Below are 22,408 nucleotides of genomic sequence, written 5' to 3'. Positions count from 1 at the left end.
AACATCTAATTAACCAACCGTCATCCCACCGGAGCAGAGCGATACATAAATTCAGAACAAAATATTAGAACAAAAATCTCACTTAATATAAAGCACTTTCGAAAAGGTGAGAAGGGACAGTATGGGGAGAAGGGGGAATGTACACCAGAGATAATGGGAAAATGGGAATGGCATAGGCAAAAAAATGTGAGCTGTAACATAAAGAAGTACTGTTACAATAAAAAATTTGCAAATATTTTATGGGTCTCTAATAATTATATAGATGCCAACATAAGGAAATGCACCATTCACTTCATTTTAAGATGGATTCTGACCGTTAGTATTTGGCAAACCTCATTTATATTTTTAATGCGCAACATAAGATGCCCATCCAGTTGAGACACATTAATCATTCATCATCAGTAAAGTAATTTTAAAAATCAATGTGTTTTTTCTGCTCCCCAAAAATCTGTCTCAGAATTTCTCCCGAAGATAATGTCCTTTTCAGAACAGAGGAAATGGAGCCAACCCCCTCACTCTACGCCCGGATTCTCACCAGTACATTTTAATGGTCAAGGACTGATAAGAGCAAACTCTCCCTCTTATAAGTAAGCTTACTCTATGATTTCAGTGTACACATTAGTGGCAAGAGAGTAGAAATGCCTGACTGAGCTGTCTAATTCTCAATGTCTGACAGATTTTGCCATAGCTTTTAAAGAGTCACTGAACTGAGCTTTATAGGCTTCTCCACATAAATGCTTCTGGGTTGGAAGCAATTTATCCACATGGATCAGTTTTGTGATCAGGCAGCAACAGTAGAAATACAGATAAGTGCTTTTCTTTTCCTGGCAAATTCAACTGGCTGTTAAATGGATGCTGTCCTGATAAAATAGCTTGTAAGTCATTCTATCAGGTTTGTAAAAAGCCAAAGACACAATAGGCCATAATTTGCTGTTAAAATAACACTGAGCCTAACAACTCTGTTGTTTATGCATAAATGGTGCAGCAACTTCAGATGAGGGGCAAATCCACAGTTAAATTCAAATATCAAAAAGGTTGCTGTCTGAATTATGCTGCTCTGATACAATGTTTTTTAAACACCTCTCACTATCTGCATCTCTACTGAATTTTGGTAAAACAGACAGGACTTGTACAATTAAAAGTAGGGCCTTGGGTTGTGTTGTAGAACAGAGAGACCAAGGAATTCAGGTACATAATTCTTTGAAGTTTGTATCATATATAGATTGTCTGGTTAAGAAGGCACTTAGCATGCTTGCCTTCATTCCTCAGACCTTTGAGTACGGGCATTATATTGAGACTGTACAGGACATTGATGAGGCCTCTTCTGGAGTACAGTGTTCAGTTCTGGTTGCCCTGTTATAGGAAGGATAATAATATTAAGCTGGAGAGGGTTCTGAAGAGATTTACCAGGATGTTGTGGGAATAGAGGGCTTGATTTATAAGGAGAGGCTGGATAGGCTGGGATTATATTCACTGGAGCATAAGTGGTTGAAGGCTGGCCTTATTGAGGTTTAGAAAATAATGAGAGGTACAGATAAGCTGAATGGCAAATGTCTTTTCCCTAGGGTGGGGGATTTCAAGACTAGGGACATACTTTTAAGGAGAAAGATTTTAAAAATATGAGATTGGCAATTTTTTTACAGACAGAGTGGTTTTGTATGTGGAATGAACATCCAGAGGAAGTAGTGGATGCAGGTATAGTTATAATTTTAAATAGACATTTGGATTAGAACATGAATAATAAATGTTTGGAGGGATATGGGCCAAGGATAGGCAGGTGGGTCTAACTTAGTTTGAGATTATGGTTGACATGGACTGGTTGGACCAAAGGGTCTGTTTCTGTGCTATATGACTCTATGATTCTATTGCATGATGTGAAGTTGCTGTAATTCCACAGTATATATGAACTAAATTCATCATTGAGGGCTAATTCTATTCATTCTTGTTCATTTCACAATTCATGCACTTTTAATGACCTGATAAATTCCATTCACGACAGTAAACCTCTCTGACACTGGAATCATGTTTTTAAGTATGGATCTTTATTCTTTCACATTTTAGTTGTAGTTGGGTGAGTTGGAAAGTGCATATTTTTCCTACTTTTTCTTTCTGTCTCATTTTTTATCTTGCAATCTAACTTTTCCTCTCTTCTTTCTGTACCTGATTTGACACAGAGTACCATGACTTAAATTTACACTTCATTCTCAGTTCTCCACTGTCAATTTCACAATTCTTCAATTTGATTGTTTCAGGTGATAAACATAAGAAGGTGCAATTGAGTGCCCTGTTCTTCCAGTTCCTAGATAAATGGAAAAAGCTATCAGTGGTGAATTTAGTTCATATACACTGCAAAATTACAGCAACTTCACATCATTTCAAAAGTGAGGCTAATAGTAAAGTGTGTTTTCATAAAACGTTCTTGTATCACAACAGCAAAATTCAGGCAGCAACTTTTTGAAATTTGTATTTAACTGTGGATTTGCTCAGTTTCCTTTACTGCAACATTATCAGCTTGCACCTTCAGTAAGTGACAATGCACGTACATAAACCTAATGTGGTACGGCAAGTGTAGCCAGATTACATTAGAAACCCTGCCAGAGCATATATTGATACAATTACCCAATCTTGCACAGAAATATATTTTATGCACACATCAGCATTTCAAAGTAAGTGTCTGCTTTTACAGAAAATCACCTGCACCATATTCAGCTCGGTTTCATCAGCACCATTCTCAATCCTTAACTGATGCTGCTACGGTTCCAGGGGTGATCAAAGTCATGCATGCTGTTGGCAAGAATTCTCATGGTTGTTTTGTGAGATCACAATTTCTCATGCACCATGTGTAGCAGAGCTCAATCTTCCAATAATAGCATCTGAGAGAAACCGAGGGATTGGGCAGTGACATTAGGGAAAATAAATGAACTGAAAAGGGAGGGTAGAAGAGTGTCATCATGAACTGAACGTATCAGCAAAGCAGGAGAATTCCAGCGTGAGTTAAGTGAGGAAAACTGCAGTAGAGGTTCAGATGAACCCTAACGTAATTGGAATGGTAGCACATGTTTGAGGCTGAAAGGTTTACTTGTGTTTGTAATGCTTGTTTGGACTGGAGGGCAGCAAAAAAGGTGACAATGCCTCTGACAACAATATAGACAATTTGAAAATCATTTACCAAATATTGCAGACAGTACCTACACTTATCCATAGCAGCCTGCAATTTCTCCACAAGAACTAAGAGTAAATCCTTGTAAATTTTGCTACAAGTTTCTGTTATATGAGTGCCACAAGGTCAGCCTTGTTTCCAGCTGCAATCCATACAAACCCATGTCCATTGTAGTCCAAATGTAATAACATGGAACAGTATTATGTTCACAACTGCTTTCCAGTTACCACCTTTTTGAAGCTGTGACAGTTATTCTGAAGCTAACACCACATTTGTGCTGTATTTCCAAGCATCTATGCTTTTCCAAGCTTCACTTTACACGGAACCATGTGATTACTAACATGCCAAATACTTGATCAGAATGCTAACTGTTCAAATGAAAACTGTTCTTTCCTTACTACTACACATTTCATACCTCAAGGAATACAAACATCAAGAGTAAAGTCCATGTTGGAGAATTTTACTCAAATACATAATGCATTCAGATAGTATTCTTTCTGGATTATATTAACAGAAGTGTCAAACCTTCTTTATTTTAAATGGTCGAAAGTCTTTTCAAAATGGTTCCAAGAGAAACTTTATATAACTTGGTCATGAATGCAGGTGACAATACAATTCAGATTATTTCTGGATGGAAGTCATTACAACAGGTATAAAACACAAATATTGCATTGCCTGACAGTTTGAAATGCTGATTTGAGGTGTGTTGTCAAGCAAACCAATGTTCTTTTCTATAGGGAGTTCCAGAAACCTGAAGGATAAATCATTCCCTTCTGGTTTGTAAAAAAAAATGCCCGCAGCAGTTTACAAATCAAATACAGCAAAGGTTTTGGATTAGAACACCATTTCCTTTAATTAGGGCCTTCACACATGGCATGATGGGATTTATCAAGAGAAAGAGGTGAAAATAGCCGAGGAGGGATTTATTTTAAGAAAGGTACTTGTGTAATCTGGAGATAGAGTTAATCCTTTTCACTCTCTACCAATATTTTCAGATTGGAGGGAAGTGTACTTCGAGAAGAAAAAGTAGTATTGGATATGATTCACTATTCTATCACATCAATTTTATTGTACCACTGATGGTTTAATAGGGAACGTGGTTTGAACATACTGTTTGGTCAATGCCTTGGTTAATGAGAGGCAACCGACCTGGTTTCAATCGTCAACTCACTGGTGCATTATTGCTGGCAACTCCTCTCCCAGTCAGTCAGAATTAAAAGGCCAAAAGCACAAATGAGCATTGTATTTTAAACAGTTCAGTGGTGGAGGTGTGATGACAAATATGTAAATCATACATTCCAAAGACTGGTAGATTGCATCAAATAGCATGTACCTTCAGCTATACATAATAGACAAGACATTAGACATACTTCACACCGTGCTTGTGAAACTCAAAAGGTGTCCACCATTGGATGTGATTCCACGATTGGACAACATTTGTCAAATAATCTTGAATGTGTTAAGAATTTTGCTAAAGATTTGACACCTAATTTAAGTTTTTCAGTCAGGTGCACAAAATGGCATACTTGCATATATTGTAAGATACGTATGTTAATACACGGAACCCTCTTCTTTTCAGTGTCAATTGAACAGATTAAGTGGCAGCTATTCTCTGATTCTATTTTTTGGACAATGTCTTGATCAAGAGGTGCCAATTTGTCTGGTTTAAATTGAAACAAAACTTAGCAGCTAATTATCAGTCATCATCTAACTAGTATATTTGCCATTGTAACCCCTTTAGCAATCCCATAGTTCCACTTACTAGCAAATCTCGTAACTGTTGATTGTCTCTTGAACCTATTGTTCCTATTTACATTCACATTCTTGCAAGCTGTCCTGATTCATGCAAGATGAAAAGCTTTGACATCTGATGACTGTTTGATCCTTTCATACATAACCTAAGCATTCATTGTGTCAAAGGACATCTGATTGTTCTAGTAAAGGAGTAACCAGTAACTACTAATGCATTGCCTGGTAGTCTATTGGTCTTTGCATGGCTCTTTGCACATTAAGAAGGATTTTGCTCAGACTTTGGATATTTCTGAGAGTAAGCCACTTGATTTCACATACATATTCCAGTGCAGTTACATCCATGCTTTCCATATGTTGAAGGTAGTTTTTCAATGACCCATTTTACTCTGCACTCTGTGCAACAACACTGTTGAGTTGAGCAACTATGCCTTTTTATCTCAGTGGGCAATTTGGCTGACATTGAAAGCAGGACAGCTTTTCTACCCTGAATGAGTAAACTTCAAGGCTTGCTTCCTGGCCATGGTGCACACCAGGAAGTGATCTGTATCACAGTCAGCATAAGGTAACTGTATGTGTTGAGAAGACTGTTCAGAGAGTCACATCTGTTGATGATCAGATCCAGCTGGTGCCAATGCCCTGTTCTTAATTGTCTCCAGGACATCTTATGGCAGATGGTGAGAACATGTTATGAACCACTTCTGGAGGTTTCACAGTGTGGATATACTGCTGAGTAGAATAACTAAGCCAAGAAGTAAAATACCTCAAAAAATATGACAAAAATGACATTTGTGGTGTCAGGAGGAGCAAAACATACTCCTTGAACCTGACAGACAAAATGTGAGCGTGAACTCCTGCAAACTAGAACTTACCTTGTGATTGCCTGGGCCTGATATTCTGCCAGCCTAAATGCGCTAAACTGCAATGGGTTGCACAATACAAGCAGGCAGCTTGCCACTTTGTTTTAAACAAGGGCTGGCCCTTTTTTCTGCATGAAACTGCTGATCCGCCTGCCTGATTTGTCAGTCATTTACTGTCATCCCACCCAAAGATAAAATACTCTCTTGAGGCTTTCCTACGACACTGCTCACTGACCCACGATAATTCCATTCACACCATGACATTCTCGTTTACTGCATCGCTGTCTTCACAAACCAGTGGCAAACATTCTGCAAGAAATGGTTGCTGATCAGGTTTCTTAATTACATACGACACTTTGAAATGTAGCCTGAGATCCTTTAAACTCATTTACAAGATATCTTCTCTGCTGTGTTGTTCCATTCTGCAGACTGGTAAACATTTGCTCACAAATCACAGTCCATTCCGATCGACGGTGTCTGCGTTGCATTTACAAACCTTTTAAGCTGTGCCCAGACTCCACCCTGTGACAGTATATGGACCAGTTCTCCGACTGACACCATTTACAGCAAGGACAGGCCGGAAAATAACTGACCACTGGATGTTATCATAGATTATGATGGTATTATGATCGTATTATCAAGAGGAAAGTTAGCGAAACAGTAGCAAGTACTCTATCATTGTGCCACCTCCTGTTTGTCATTAAGCACTTCAGAGAAATTTAGCATTTCAATGTGGTGTTCATCAACAGCAGGAGGACGCGCAGGGAAATGGTCGGGCAGCTGTACTTGCAGCTCAAACTGCCCTTTATCTCTCCAAGTGGTTCCTGAAGAGGCGAATCAAAAATTCCCAGATGCCTCACTAAAACTGGAGGGAGTTCAATCATAATTAAAAAGAAATCTTTCACAATTAAATATAGCTTGGCAACAGTTGACATGGAAACAGCTGTTGATGCAGAGAAATAGCCCTCCCGTCATCACAGGCAACCATGCCTTATGGAACCTAATGAAACACTCTTTTTACATTACAAGAGAGCGGGGGATTTGTAAGCTTGAAAATGTACCCAAAATAAAGCTGGAAGTTACACTCAACATACGTCCATGATTTATTTTTATAAACTGGTATCCCTGGAAGCAATCAGATTCTGGTTGTGGTTTTATTTTTAAAAAAATACATGAGCAGGGCATTCACACATTTTAGTCTGAGTTTTCAACAGATCAACAGTTTGAAACTGCAATCAAGATTATTAAAATAAACAGTAGCATTGTATAATTATGCAACAGAAATAAGATCTCTTTCTCCTATCCATTGCAGCAACACCAACCACCCCCTCTCCCACCACACGCTGACAAACCAAGAAAATAAATCTAAGAGCCTGATTTTCTCAACTGAGGCGAATAGCTCAAATCAGGAAATTTCCTGACAAACTCAACCAAGGAGTTCCAAAAGTATCCCAAGTCACATAATCTTCTTTCTGCATGTGGAATGAAGTCAGGTCTGATCACCCAAGAAGCAACGGCTAGGAGAACACAGAGCAACTGGGCCAGGCTGGTGAAAAGATCTATCTTGGTTCTTTGGGAAGACAACCTTAGGCACTCTAGCCCCCACCCCATACACTTGTTCAGTCATCGAACCCCAACCCCATCAACCTTATGGTGACTCATATCATCAAAGCCAACCCCATGCTAAATCAATTCTGCTGAAAATGTGTTGCTGGAACAGCGCAGCAGGTCAGGCAGCATCCAGGGAACAGGAGAATCGACGTTTCGGGCATAAGCCCTTCCTCAGGCGGAAGATGAGGCGCTCTTCTTCCGGACATCATGTTGCCATGGTCTGGCGATGGAGGAGGCCAAGGACCTGCATGTCCTTGGCGAAGTGGGAGGGGGAGTTAAAGTGTTCAGCCATGGGGCGGTTGGGTTGGTTGGTCCGGGTGTCCCAGAGGTGTTCTCTGAAACGTTCTGCAAATAGGCGGCCTGTCTCCCCAATGTATAGGAGGCCACATCGGGTGCAGCGGATGCAGTAAATGATGTGTGTGGAGGTGCAGGTGAATTTCTGATGGATATGGAAGGATCCCTTGGGGCCTTGGAGGGAGGTGAGGGGGGAGGTGTGGCCGCAAGTTTTGCATTTCGTGCGGTTGGAGGGGAAGGTGCCGGGAGTGGAGGTTGGGTTGGTGGGGGGTGTGGATCTGACTATGCTCAAGCTTTTAAATGTAATTTGTTCTCCATCTCATTCCCTGAGCCATCACCAATTGCATGTAGACAAAATTATACAGAACAGTAACTTGGAATAAATGGATATCTGAATCCCACCTCTTGGAATAACTACCTAACAACATGGTGACTCATATCATCAAAACTGTCCCATGACACAATAAGTATTCGTGAAAAGGCCTGACAGTCAAAATTAACGTTTCGAACTATTCCACATTAAGGACACTGAAAATAGATGTCACGATTAAAAACAGACAAACTCACAACTGACCAGTGCTTTTAACAATTTGGAATGAAGTAGTTTACTTGTAGAAATGTACATTAACTTAATTAACAGGCTTCAGGACCTATTCTGATGGCTCAATGTGTAGGTGCAGCATATGACATGGCACTGAGTCACAGATAGAAATAAGTATTCCAGTTTTATTTCATTTTCAAATTTATGTTCACAAACTTGGCTAATCTTTCTGGTACTCCATTTTTTTAAGTATGTTTTGTAGCCTGCAGAATCTCCAAACAATGCCCTTACAAATGAAAACCCCTTCCAAATCACAGATGCCCGAACCTCAACATTTGTGACTTTCGCCACCTGCTGAGTATCATTTCAGACCTCCCCTCCCTTCCCTTCCACTAAGCACCATCACAGATTACTAACCAGCTTTTGTTTCACCATTCCAAGCCAATAAGGAGTATTGGCCCTCATTCACTTTGTGTGTACAAATATTTGACCCAAGTCCCTATCACCCTAACTTCTGCAGAACAGGGAAATGATCTGTTATCACTGGGAAACTGTTGATCTTTCCAGTACCAATCCTCCAAATATCCTCTAGTGGCTCCTCATCCGTTTTCGATCCTCCCTTCACCACTATTCTGCTTTCCGATCTGCCTTCATCCACACATGTCCCATCCTCTCCTCATTACTTTCTTTACCCCCGATTCTCTTCCTCCCTTTCACTTCCACCAATACTTTTCATGCTCTCTGTGGCCCATTCCCATTATTTTCACGCCAGTAATCCAATCCTTCTATTTCCATTTGATTTAACCAATGTCCCTTGCCATTCAATGATGTTTACATGTTGTATTCCCATCCATCAACATTCCGGGTGCCAAACACAGAATATAGAACATTACAGCGCAAGACAGACTCTTCAACCCTCAATGTTGCACCAACCTGTGGAACAAATCTGAAGCCTATCTATCCGACACGATTCCATTTTCATCCATTCATTCAATGACCATTCAAATGCCCTTAAAGTTGGCGAGTTTACGACTGTTGCAGGCACGGCATTCCACGCCCCTACTAAAGAAACTACCTCTGACATGTCTTCTCTGTCTATTACCCCTCAATTTAAAGCTATGTCCCCTCATGCTAGCCATCACCATCCAAGGAAAAAGGCTCTTACTGTCCACCCTATCTAATCCTCTGATTATCTTATATGTCTCATTAAATCACCTCTCAATTTTCTTCTCTCTAACGAAGTCCCTCAACCTTCCCTCATAAGACTTTCCCTCCATTCCAGGCAACACCTTAGTAAATCTCTGAATTCTTTCCAAAGCTTTCACATCCTTCCCATAATGCAGTGACCAGAACAGTATGCAATAGTCCAAGTGCTGCCGCACCAGAGTTTGCGCAGCTGCAGCATGACCTCATGGCTCCGAAACTTAATCCCTCTACCAATAAAAGTTAACCCACCATATGCTTTCTGAACAATCCTATCAACAAGCATGGTGATCAACATACATGGACACCGAGATCCCTCTGCTTATCTACACTGACGAGAATGTTACCATTATCCCAGTACTCTTTATTCCTGTTGCTCCTTCCAAAGTGAATCACCTCACACTTTTCTGCATTAACCTCCATTTGCCACCTCTCAGCCCAGCTCTGCAACTTATCTATGTCCCTCTGTAACTTGTAACATCCTTCAGCATTATCCACAAGTCCATCAACTTAGGAGCATCTGCAAATTTACTAACCCATCCTTCTACACCCTCATCTAGGCCATTTACAAAAATGACAAGCAGCAGTGGCCCCAAAACAGATCCTTGTGGTATACCACTGGTAACTGAACTCCAGGATGAACATTTCCCATCAAACACCACCCTCTGTCTTCTTCAGTGAGCCAATCTCTGATTCAAACTGCTAAATCACCCTCAATCACATGCCTCCATATTTTGTGCAATACCTTACTGTGGGGAACCTTATCAAATGCTTTACTAAAATCCATATACAACACATCAACCTTTTTACCCTCATCTACCTGTTTGGTCACCTTCTCAAAGAACTCAATAAGATTTGTGAGGCAAGACCTAACCTTCACAAAACCATGTTGACTACCCCTAATCAACTTATTCCTCTTTAGATGATTATAAATCCTATCTCTTATAACCTTTCGTAACATTTTATCCACAACTGAAGTAAGGCTCAATGATCTATAGTTACCAGGGTTATCTCTATTCCCCTTCTTGAACAAGGGGACAACATTTGCTATCCTCGAGTCTTCTGGCATTATTCCAGTATACAATGGCGACATAAAGATCAAAGCCAAAAGCTCTGCAATCTCCTCTCTAGCTTCCCAGAGAACTCTAGGATAAACAATTCAGGCAGCATCCGACGAGCAGCAAAATCGACGTTTCGGGCAAAAGCCCTTCATCAGGATGAAGGGCTTTTGCCCAAAACGTCCATTTTTCTGCTCGTCGGATGCTGCCTGAATTGCTGTGCTCTTTCAGCACCACTGATCCAGAATCTGGTTTCTAGCATCTGCAGTCATTGTTTTTAACTCTAGGATAAATCCCATCCAGCCCAGGTGACTTACCTATTGTCACACTTTCCAGAATTGCTAACACCTCTTTCTTGTGAACCTCAATCCCATCTGGTCTAGTAGTCTGTATCTCAGTATTCTCCTTGTCAACATTGTCTTTTTCCAGTATGAATACTGATGAAAAGTATTTATTTAGCGCTTCCCCTATTTCCTCAACTCCACGTACAGCTTCCCACTACTGTCCATGATTGGCCCTAATCTTTCTCAAGTCATTCTTTTATTCCTGATATATCAATAGAAAGCTTTATGGCTTTTCTTGATCCTATCTGCCAACAACTTCTCATGTCCCCTCCTTGCTCTTCTTAGCTCTCTCTTTCAGTCTTTCCTGGCTTACTTATAACTTTCATCCTAACATAAACCTTCTTCTTCCTCTTGATAAGAGATTCAACTTCTTTAGTTGAAGCTCCCTTGCTCGACCACTTTTGCCCTGCCTGACAGGTACATACTTATCAAGGACATGCAGTAGCTGTTCCTTGAATAAACTCCACATTTCAATTGTGCCCATCCCCTGCAGTTTCCTACCCAATCCTTTGAATCCTAAATCTTGCCTAATCGCATCATAATTGCTTTTTCCCCAAGCAATAACTCTTGCCCTGCATTATGTACTTATCCCATTCCATTGCTAAAGTAAACATAACCCAACTGTGGTCACTATCACCAAAGTGCTCACCTACCTCCAAATCTAATACCTAGCCAGGTTCATTACCCAGTACCAAATCCAATGTGGCCTCACCCCTTGCTGGCTTGTCTACATACTGAGTTAGGAAACCCTCCTGCACACACTGGACAAAAACTGACCCATCTAAAGTACTTAAAGTTTAGTATTTCCAGTCAATTGAATTGAATTAATATCACGTGTACTGAAGCACAGGGAAGAGCTTTGTCTAGTGAGCAATACAGGCAGATCACAGAGTTAAGAAGCATAGATCAGTAAATAATCGGTAAACAGCGGCAAATACAAAAACACAGGTACAGGTGAATGTTAAGAGTTTATGACTCCTGTGTTCTAACTACAGTAAGGTAGAAACTGTTACGAAACCGGCTGATGCATGTGTTCAGGCTTCTATACCTTCTCCCTAATGGTAGAGGTTGTAGAAAAACATTGCCAGGGTGGGATGGATCTTTGAGAATGTTAACGGCCTTTGCTTGACAGTGGGCCTGGTAGATGGATTTATAGATGGGGGGTTGGCCTTTGTGATTGTCCGGGCTGAGTTCACCACTCTCTGTAACTGTCTCCAATCTTGAATGGTACAGTTGCCATACCAGGTAGTGGTACATCCAGACAGAATGCTCTCAATGGCGCATCTATAAAAGTTGGCAAGGGTATTCGCTGTCATGCCAAATTTCTTCAGCTGCCTGGGGAAGAGGAGACATTGTTGGGCCTTTGTAACCAGTGTCTCCACGTGAAGAGTCCAAGAAAGCCTGTTTTGGATGACCACTCAGGAGCTCCATTCGTTCCACCTCCTGGTGAGGATGAAATATTGTCCCCAACCTTCCCCGATTGTGGCCTGTGGGTCAGGAAACTGAGGATCCAGTTGCAGAGAATGGGGCTTAGTCCAAGATCACTAAATTTAGTAATCAGATTTGAGGGGATAATAGTGATGAAGGCTGAACTGTAGTCAATGAGTAGGATTCTCATGTAGCTGTTCTTGATGTCAAGATGTTCTAGGGAGGAGTGAAGGGTAAGTGATATGGCATCTGACGTGGACCTGTTGGTCTGATTGGCAAATTGAAGTGGGTCAATATTTGGGAAGGTCAAATCCCCCATAACAACTACCCTGTTATTCTTGCTCCTATCTCAAATTATCTGTGCTATCCTTTCCTCTACATCACTGGAACTAGTCGGAGGCCTATAGAAAACTCCCAACAGGGTACCTGTCCTTTCCTGTTTCTAATCTCAGCCCATTCTACCCCAGTAGATGAGTCCTCAAACATCCTTTCTGCACCGTAATAGTCTCCTTGACTCGCAATGCCACATCTCCCCCTCTTTTACCATCTTCTCTATTCTTACTGAAACATCTAAATTCTGGAACCTGCAACAACCATTCCTTTTCCTGCTCTACCCATGTCTCTGGAATGGCCACAACATCGAAGTTCCAGGTACAAACTCATGCTGCAAGTTCACCCAACTTACTCTGGATGCTCCTGGTGTTGAAGTAGACACATTTCAAACCACCTTCCTGCTTGCCGGCGAACTCTTGTGACGTTGAAACCTAATTTCTGACCTCGATACCCTCAACCTCTGGGACACTGGAACTACAGACATCAGATAAGGACCATCCATATAAATTTTATGGCTACAAGGACAGCTCAGAGTCTGGGAATCCTGCAGTGAGTAACTCACTCCCTGAATCCTAAAACCTGTCTATCATCTATAAATCAGACATCTGCAAAGTGATGTAATCTCACTTTCTAGGATGATGCAAGTTCCAACAACATTCAATGAGCTCAACACCATCCAGATCAAAACAGCCTGCTTGATTAATAACCCATCCACCCCCTTAAATGTTTCCTCTGTCTGTCACTGATGCACAATAGTGCCAATACATGCCATCTATCAGATGCAGTGAGGAAGTGAGGACTGTAGATACTGGAGATTAGAGTCAAGAATGTGGTGCTGGAAAAGCACAGCAGGACACGCAACATCTGAGGAGCAGGGGAATCGACGTTTCAGGCATAAGCCCTTCATTCCTGATAAAGGGGTTATGCCTGAAACATCGATTCTCCTGCTCCTCGGATGCTGCCTGACCTGCTGTGCTTTTCCAGCACCACACTCCCAAATCTATCCGTTGCACTCCAGCAATTTGCCAAAGCTTTTGTTAGCGCCACCTGTACTATCGGGGAAAAAAAATAGGTGTAGTCAAATGGGAACCACACCATCTCTGAATTCCCCTCCATTCTGACTTGAAAGTACATCATCTTTTCTTCACTGTTGCAATGATTAAATCCTAGAAAATCCTCTGTAACAAATTGTAGGTTTAGAACACATGCACCTGCCGGTTTCGCAACAGTTTCTACCCTACTGCTGTTAGAATACTGAATGGACTCACAAATTCTTAACATTTGCCTGTACCTGTATTTTTGTTTTTACCACTGTTTACCTATTATTTCCTACCTATGCTACTTAACTACATGATCTGTCTGTATTGCTTGCAAGACAAAGCTTTTCACTGTGCCTCGGTACACGTGACAATAAATTCAATTCAATTCAATTCAACCAGATGGACTGCAGCAGTTCAAAGAGCCAGTGCACTACCACCTTCTCAAGGACAATTAGGGATGGACAATAAATGCTTACCTTGCCAGCAACGTATTGCACAAATGAAGAAACAAACCTCTGAATACTGTACATGCTTTTGAACTGAAAACCAAAATTATTACATTTTCTTGTCCTACTTCCCACAGTAGAAAAACTTGCTGACTGAAATTTCTGTGAATAGAATTTTCATGCATGTAAATCAAGTCTAACACTTCAGGTTTGTTAACAAAACGAATATCTATTGTGTTGCTAATGCTTAGCTGGAGGTGTTAATAGTTTAATGTTGAAGCTATCAACACCCCATTCACATCTTGTAATTATAAGTGTCATTAAACAATACTAAATTTATCTTTAGCTCAACGTTTGCTTTTTTAACTAACCTTGGATGTAGCCAAATTCACTAAAGATCATATTTTTGTTCTGAGATCAAAGTTATCCCTAGTTTGGAATGCTGTTATGAATTGACTGAAAGTGAGCTAAACACCAGCATTTTATTTTCTTCCAAAGTTGATTACACAGCAAAAGAGATTTTTAACAACATATTAGAACAATACTCTCCACAAGCACAGAGGTGCATGTGACTCCCACTCTAGGGTATTTATATTAAAAGGTTAACTATATCTTTACTGTAAGAATCATATCAGTAAAAGTGCATAAGGAACAAAGTCATAACATCAAACCACATGGAATTAGAACTTGAGTCTGGAAAGTTCCAGAAGATGTGCTTTCTTACTATTCCTTTATAATGTTCACACATTTGAAATATAGATCTGATCCAAATAAATTCTGATCCTAAGTTGCCAAAGGTTGTCTCCATAATGTGCCTAATACTGTTTGAGAAGCAACTATAAAATAGAATGCAATCTGGTTGTAAGAAGATTGGGCCAGTGTCACTCCTTTAACATGTGCAAAACATTAGAGTGTAGGTCACCCACTGGTTTACTTGGAAGAGATGCAATAAAATGTTAGAGGGCGGCTGGCTGAAATTGGTGATTCTCCATCAGTATTCACGGATAGCTTAAAGAAATGAGTGGCAATTACATAAGTGCAAAGGGCTGGACCTATTGACGCAATATCAAAACAGATCCCAATGATTTTAAAAAACACTGCTTTCTAGCATAAAAATAAAAGCAAATGAGGGCTAAAGCACCTCCTATGCTGGAAGACAATACCCCTGTACATGAAGAAAAATAATTTGCATGATGTTGTGCCTTTCACATCCTGATAACTGGTGAAAACAGGAATGAAGAGAAAATACGTCTGGACATTGCAAAATGGTCTGTCGCAGAGTAAGGGCAGTCTTGAGAAATAGTATGTAAGGAGAGTCTGAACTGGCTTCTGAATTACTGAATTTGGCACTGCCAATTTGAAGGAATCAATCCTTTGTGACAGATTTGATCATTGACACTCAAGTCAAGCAGGACTACAATACTCCAGGGCAAAGTTGATGTTTGAATAGTGCAATAAGCTCATTGTCAGGGCAATATGAGCTGAATGGGTCAAATAATGAGTAAAAGCTGTTTGAACAGTTGCTCTTCCTTGAGTTGAAAAGGTCTAATGATCTAACTAAGTTATTTAAAGTGATTAAGGGATTCAACAGGATAATATATTTTTTCCTGGTGGGCAATCCAGAATAAGGAGTCACAAAAAATTACAGCGGACTCCTTTAAGAATGAAGGAAGCAATTTTCATGTGAAGGATTATATAAATGTGGAAATTGCTCCCTTATAAATAAACTCAGGAATGTGGTGACCTTTTTGAAATTGAGTTCAATGGACATGGCGAAAAGATAGATGAATAGAGTTGAGATGTAGATCAGACACGGACTGATTGAATGGTGATAGAATTGTCTTAAAGGACAGGGTAGCTTATTGTTTTGGACCAGAAGAAAAATCATTTTTCTTCAATTTTCATCCTTAGACTTTAACACTTATCTCCAAATCTACGCTGCACCTTTCCAAGGACAGTGTGTCTTTCCTGAGATGTAATGCTGAGGGCTGAATATGCTAATTGAGAGGCAAGATTTTAACTTTCCCAGTGATGGGTTTGAAGATTGAGGGATTAATTATATACAGAGGGTAGTCTGTCTGCTGCTTATTGCTGCCCGTACCAGAACTGTAGCAGAAACAGAGGTGGCACATTGCAGCCTGCCTTGCCAGTGGGCATAATGAAAGTCCTAACTGGGCAATTAATTTCACCACTGAGATTTAACAGATGGTGAAAGAAGCCCATGGCAAGCAGACAGCCCAGTATGTTTCCTTGCACACACTGGTGACGTGCATGGATATTTCAGGCACCTCTAAGATTTTACTCCAGCTCACCAGATTGGTATTCTCACATTGCCCTTTGAAGCCCCAGCCCCTCACTCTCTTCACCGAGGTCTGCCAGCTTGTCCCCGGTGAAGCCCTCAAACACTTACCCAAATCTTGGACCCAGCGGTATCCATCTTGGACCTGAAGTGCTGGACAGCTCCCAGTCTCGGAGTGGCTGGCTGCTCCCTCAGATGCAGGATTTCCTCTTTCTGAATAAAAACAAACAAAAACAGAAATTGCTGGAAAAGCTCATCTTGTCTGGCAGCCTCAGAACAGTTCTGAGGAAGAGTTACTGGACCCAAAACATTAACTCTGCTTTCGCTGCACAGATACTGCCAGACTTGCAGAGCATTTCCAGCAAGCTCTGATTTTGTTTCCTCTTTCTAAATCTTTCATCATATAGCTAACACCATCCTCTGATTTTTGGATTTGTGACAGAATGGTCAGGGATAAAAACAAAGTTAAGCACAACCTTCAGGTCTGGACTTCAAAGTAACATTATTTATTCTTCTTTCTTATTGAATATTACTACAAATATTAATCATAGAGAGAGCAGGTTCCGACTCAGAGTTAGACTAGTTGCAGTCTTATTTATCTTCTACCTGTAATCCATTTGCTTTCTAGACACTCAAGTATTCTAATTTTGCCCACACTGAGTCTTTTACGCTCAGTAATATGCAGCTTGGACACAGTCATAGGGCTGCTCTAGGGTTCTGAAGGCCTCACACAATGTCAGGGTGTGGAAATCCCACTTCCAGTCTATTACTGGTGAATCAGTTGTTAAATAGCTGCAGGTCAACCAGTGGTCCTCTGAGTAGTTTCCCTCCAGCACAGCATTTTAGCTGGCAGTGCAGGGAATGGGTGTACACAATTCAGCCTCAGATACAACAGAACTAGATCTTTGCACAGCTGTGCAAAATACGCACCACTTTGTAATCCAGTTTGGCCATATCGAACTGGACATTTCTTCAGCCTTTGTCCACGAGCTTCAGTACTTTTTCTTTTTGGATCCTGAGCTTTCCCTGCTCATCTACAATCTCTAGATTCTCACCATTTACAAAATACTCTGATCTACCACTCATAGATCTTAACCGAGTTTCCCACTTTTCCAGACTATGTCAGTCATAGTTCTGTTGTTAATGTCCATTTGCAACTTTCTGTTCCATCCACATTATTCACTGTGTTTCTTAACTTTGTGTATACGTTGCCAGTAAAGATAGACATACGATTACTGTGTTATCCAAGTGACAAATAAATATAGAGAAAATCTCCAACCCCACTGCTGATCTATGGGGGGGGGGGGGGGGGGGGAATTATGATTGGTCACACCTTGATCCCTGCTCCGGGGGGAATTTAGACTTGATAGGGTTGCCTTGACATTACTGCATTTTCACCTTCTCAGTGCCAGTGGCTGCAAGAATCATCAGAGGTACAAAATAAAGCTTGATCATTTTCTGCAGTGTATCTTCCTTGATAAGTGCACTATGACAGCAGTGAAGGAATGGATAGCTAAGTTCAATGGCAGATGTGTTGCTCAAGCAGACTTTTTTTTCTTCAAGGTACTGTTAAGCTTCCACAACTGACAGCTTGTTGGCAATTAAGGGACTCAAATGACAATGTGATTGAAGACAAAGAAAAGGTTGAAAATGGTTATTATTGCTAAATGATTTTAGTATTGTTAAGATCCATTGTCTGCATTCTTGGCTCAATGCAGACTTGATGCTCTCGGCAGTTATTCACATCTGTCCTCTGGCATTCAGCTCTTATGCCAATGTCTGGAATAAACTTATTATGAGCTACCACCTGAGTAGATCTGGTAGAACCCAAACTGTGTATCTGAATTGGATCTCCATAGCAAGTTGAATTGAATTTGAAAGAATGAACATTTCTTGGTGTCATTGCTGTTGACTTCTACTAGTATATTATTGGTGATTTTGCAAAAGTTAATTCAGGAGTAAGCCACTGAATCTGGGTTAGATTTATTTCTTAAAGAGTTCACACTGGATGTTTGCTTATTGAAGTGCCATGGATTGACATGGAAGATATGAGTAGCTATGGTGTGGGTATTGTTTGGCATGGAATAACAAAGGGCCGTGGAGAGCAAATGGAGAAGTAGACCTTAGCATGGACATGCTCACAAAATGAGACTCTTTTAACAGTTTTTCCGACAGCACAAAAATTGCAGTGAGCTGCAAAATGCTGGTTATACAACATTGGTTAGGCTGCAGTGTGCAGGTCTAGTGGCTTTATTATTGGAAAGATGTGATTGCATTGGAGAGGGTGGAAAGGAGATTCAACAGGATGTTGCCTGCGATGAAAAGTCCCAGATATGTGGAGCGACTGTTTGTTTTCCATGGAGCAGAGAAGGCTGAGGGAGATCTGATTGAGGCATACAAAAGTGAGAGGTATAGACAGAGTAGATCAAGAGAATCTTTTCCCATGGTAGATATGTCTCCTCTACATCAAAGAGACCGAGTGCAAACTCGCAGAATGGTTCAGGGAACATCTCTGGTCTGTACGCATCAACCAACCCCACCTTCTTGTCGCCAGTCATTTCAACTCCCCTCCCACTCCCCCCTTGACATGTCCATTCTGGGCCTCCTCCACCATCTAACCAAGGCCACCCACAAACTGGTGGAGGAACACATCATGTTCTGCCTCAGGACCCTACAAACACACAGCTTCATCATTGAATTCATCAGTTTCCAAATCTCCTCTCAAACGTCCCCAACCCTCACTGCCCCAATGTATTCCAGATCCAAACCTCAGATTTGGCACCGCCCTCTTGACCTGACCTACCTGTCTATCTTCCTTCCCAACTATCTGCTCCACACGTCCCACCGACCTCCCACAATCACCTCCTATCTTTGCCCACTTATTATCTTCTTAATTACCTTTCCCCTAGCCCCTCTCCCCTCCCCCTATTTATTTCTCAGCCCCCATTCCCCTCTCCAGTACTGATGAAGGGTTATGCCTGAAACATTGAGTTTCTTGCTCCTCAGATGTTGCCTGACCTGCTGTGCTTTTTCCAGCACCACACTTTATCGAATCTTATCCAGCATTTGCAGTCCTCACTATCTCCTAGATGTGTTGAAGACCACAGAGTATAGGTTTAAGGTGAGTCATTTAGAGGAAATGCAAGAATGATCTTTTTCTTTCAGAAGGTGGTAGATATATTGAACGTGCTGTCTCAGAGGATGGTGGAGGCAAATACTCTTGCAACATTTAAGAAGTATCTGATGAGTAATTAAAATGCCAGAACATAGGAGGCATATGGACCATTTACAGATAAATGGGATAAATGTATTTTGGTGTTTGTTGCTCAGCATAGACTTGATGAGCCTAAACACCTATTTCAATGCTGTATGACTCTGACTCTGCAACTTTAAGATGGCTTTCGAGCTAGTTAGGTCAGGAAAGCAGAACATGGGCTTTTGGCCTACAGCAGCTTTACCTTACACTGGTGGAAATCGGAGACACCAGGAATCAGGTTCAGTCTCATGTCTGCCATTTTCTGAACGGCCCAGATTCTCAATGACTGTGCAAAATTCTACCCGATTGTACTGTTTCCCCGATATGTTCCCCACTTCTCCTACATTCCTTTGAGGTGGCTTCTGTCCAGGAAGCCAATGTAGCTGGTCCAAGGGCATGTCTGATATATCACATGGGCATCACACTCTGTCAGAAACTTGGCTACTCAGAGAAGATGATCTACAAAGTGTGACAAAATTAAAATGCAACCACATTGTGCAATGGTGCAAACAGAAAGCTGAAGGCCATCTGGGAGTGGAGGCTTGCCATTGCAACAGCAGCTCTTGGTGACAATGCTTGGAACACAGAGGTAGCTTCTGTTTCTTGGAGTTTTTTCTCATAGCCATTTCACTCTGCCCTCTCTTGAGGCTTTCACCTCAATAGCACACTGACAGTCCAACCACTGTGAAGGCAGCTGGTGGACTGAAGAAAGTTCCTGGACCTGAAACGTTAAGTCTGTTCCTCTCTCCACAGATGCTGCCAAACTACTTGATGCGTATTTCCAGCAATTTCTGTTTTCACTGCAGGTACACGATTGATTCTCCCTTCCTGTCAACTGGCCATTGTCCCTAGTTGGATGGTCGATCCAGCTGCTTATTGCCTTCTGGACCATTTACCTGAAAGGCAAGCTGCTCTCACAGCAAAGTAATAGCTCTGAACGACAAAATTGCTACATTTCCAGCAAATTCAACCCACTGAGTTTGACAAAACAGGTTCACCAAATACTCCACATAAACAAGACTGCCTTTTATTTAAAAGGGCTTGAAAATACAATTTTCATATCCAGAGTTTTACCTGCACTTCCACACATGTCATTTATTGTATCCGTTCAGTCTCCTCTACATTGGGAGACAGGACGCCTACTTGTAGAATGCTTCAGAGAACATCTCCGGGACACCTGCACCAACCAAGCTAATCATCCCGTGGCCAAACACTTCAACTCTCCCTCCCACTCTGCCTAGGACATGCAGGTCCTGGGCCTCCTCCATTGCCACAGCCTAACCACCAGATGCCTGGAGGAAGAATGCATCATGTTCTGCCTTGGGACCCTCCAACCACACGGCATCAATGTGGACTTCACCAGTTTCCTCATTTGCTCTTCTGCCACCTTATCCCAGATCCAACCCCCCAACTCAGCACTGCCCTCATGACCTATCCATCTTCCTTCCCACCTATCTGCTCCACCCTCCTTTCCAACCTATAACCATTTTTGCCACCTCCAAGATCCTATTGCACTCTCAGCTACCTTCTCCGCAGCCCCACCCCCTCCCATTTATCTCTCAGCCTCCGGGCTCACAAGCCTCATTCCTGATGAAGGGCTTTTGCCAGAAATGTTGATTCTCCTGCTCCTCGGATACTGCCTTACCTGCTGTGCTTTTCCAGCACCGCACTCTCGACTCTGATCTCCAGCAGCTGCAGTCCTCACTGTCTGGTGGATCAGCTACTGGGGAAATATAAGAAAGCATCTTCAACTACGCTATTTTTATTGTGCCAGTTGTTGAGCTCTCTGTTGTTAACCACATACAATTGCAGTTATTCAGTAGTGTTGCAGATAAAATAGAAGTTGCCTCGGGCCACAAGCTGGAAGAGGCCAGAAGAATGTTACAGTTAGCCTCTGCGGGAGAACAGGCTGAAAGGATCTTCAGGATAGAGGTGAAATTGAAATAATTAATAGTGCAAAGTCAATAGGTAAAGTGTGATTCTATGTGGAATGCGATAAATGGGTCATTGTGGATTTTCAGTATGAATGTGCTGCTGCAGTTAAACTAAGTATCAGAAATTTGAATCTTTGGACCATTTGATCTCTGTGCTCCAAAGGAACAATGTAGAAAGATGTGAGGCCTTTGCAGAAGTGGGGGGAGAGAAAAAAAAAGAGGGAAGGAGGGATAGAGCAATGGGGAGGGAGGGGGAAGAGAGAGAACGTGAGAAAGAGAGAAAGCATGAGAGAGAAAGAGGAAGAGAAAGAAAGAAACCATGACTATTCAAAAGTTAGATACAGTTAGAAAATTTAAGATAATTTGCAATATTGACACAAAAATGAAATGGTCGTGGAAACATGGAGCAAGGCACTACTGAGGATCAATGAGCACTATGGAGGCTATATTTCAAAAAAGAATGATAGCAATGGGAGATGCTTTAGTTGGTGGAAAAGACAGCAAATTTGTTGGGAGTCCTACATATTATGCTGCCACACTGATGCCTGGAAAAGAACATCTACCACAAGTGGCAGATCCTCCAAAGAAAGAGGCAGTACAACAAAAAACATTGTCCATGTTGGTATTAACAACGTAGAAATAAGTTTGCATAACATTTGTGGAGGATGTTTAAAAAGTTAGGATTTTGTTAAACAAATAAAATGTAGTATTCTCTGGAATACTTCCTTTATCACATTGGTTATGTTAAGGGCTAATATAAGATTAGTAAGATCAGTATTTGGTTAGTTAGTCCAGATGGTTAACATTTACATTGTTGCAGTATCCAATCCAAAATCCAGCAAAGAAAGAATA

The 22,408-nt window shown here is 41.3% G+C and overlaps 1 protein-coding gene across 20 annotated transcripts in view; it reads right to left on the bottom strand.

The window, feature by feature from the left end:
* The window catches only part of LOC122556528 (teneurin-2-like), a 2,772,576-nt gene that overhangs the window by 486,506 nt on the left and 2,263,662 nt on the right, over window positions 1-22,408 (bottom strand). The window contains exon 2 of one of the 20 annotated variants that reach the window (XM_087995228.1): window positions 16,478-16,579. The exons of the other annotated variants lie outside the window; for them this stretch is intronic. Within the exon in view, the coding sequence (XP_087851354.1) occupies window positions 16,478-16,579 (102 nt within the window). The remainder of the gene's footprint in view (window positions 1-16,477; window positions 16,580-22,408) is intronic. 20 annotated transcript variants of the gene reach the window in all.

The sequence above is a fragment of the Chiloscyllium plagiosum genome, unplaced genomic scaffold (assembly GCF_037043375.1).
Source record: "Chiloscyllium plagiosum isolate Xiang-an unplaced genomic scaffold, Cpla_swu_hap1 HiC_scaffold_16, whole genome shotgun sequence".
Classification (NCBI taxonomy): domain Eukaryota; kingdom Metazoa; phylum Chordata; class Chondrichthyes; order Orectolobiformes; family Hemiscylliidae; genus Chiloscyllium; species Chiloscyllium plagiosum.
This window is presented reverse-complemented; position numbering and strand designations above follow the sequence as displayed.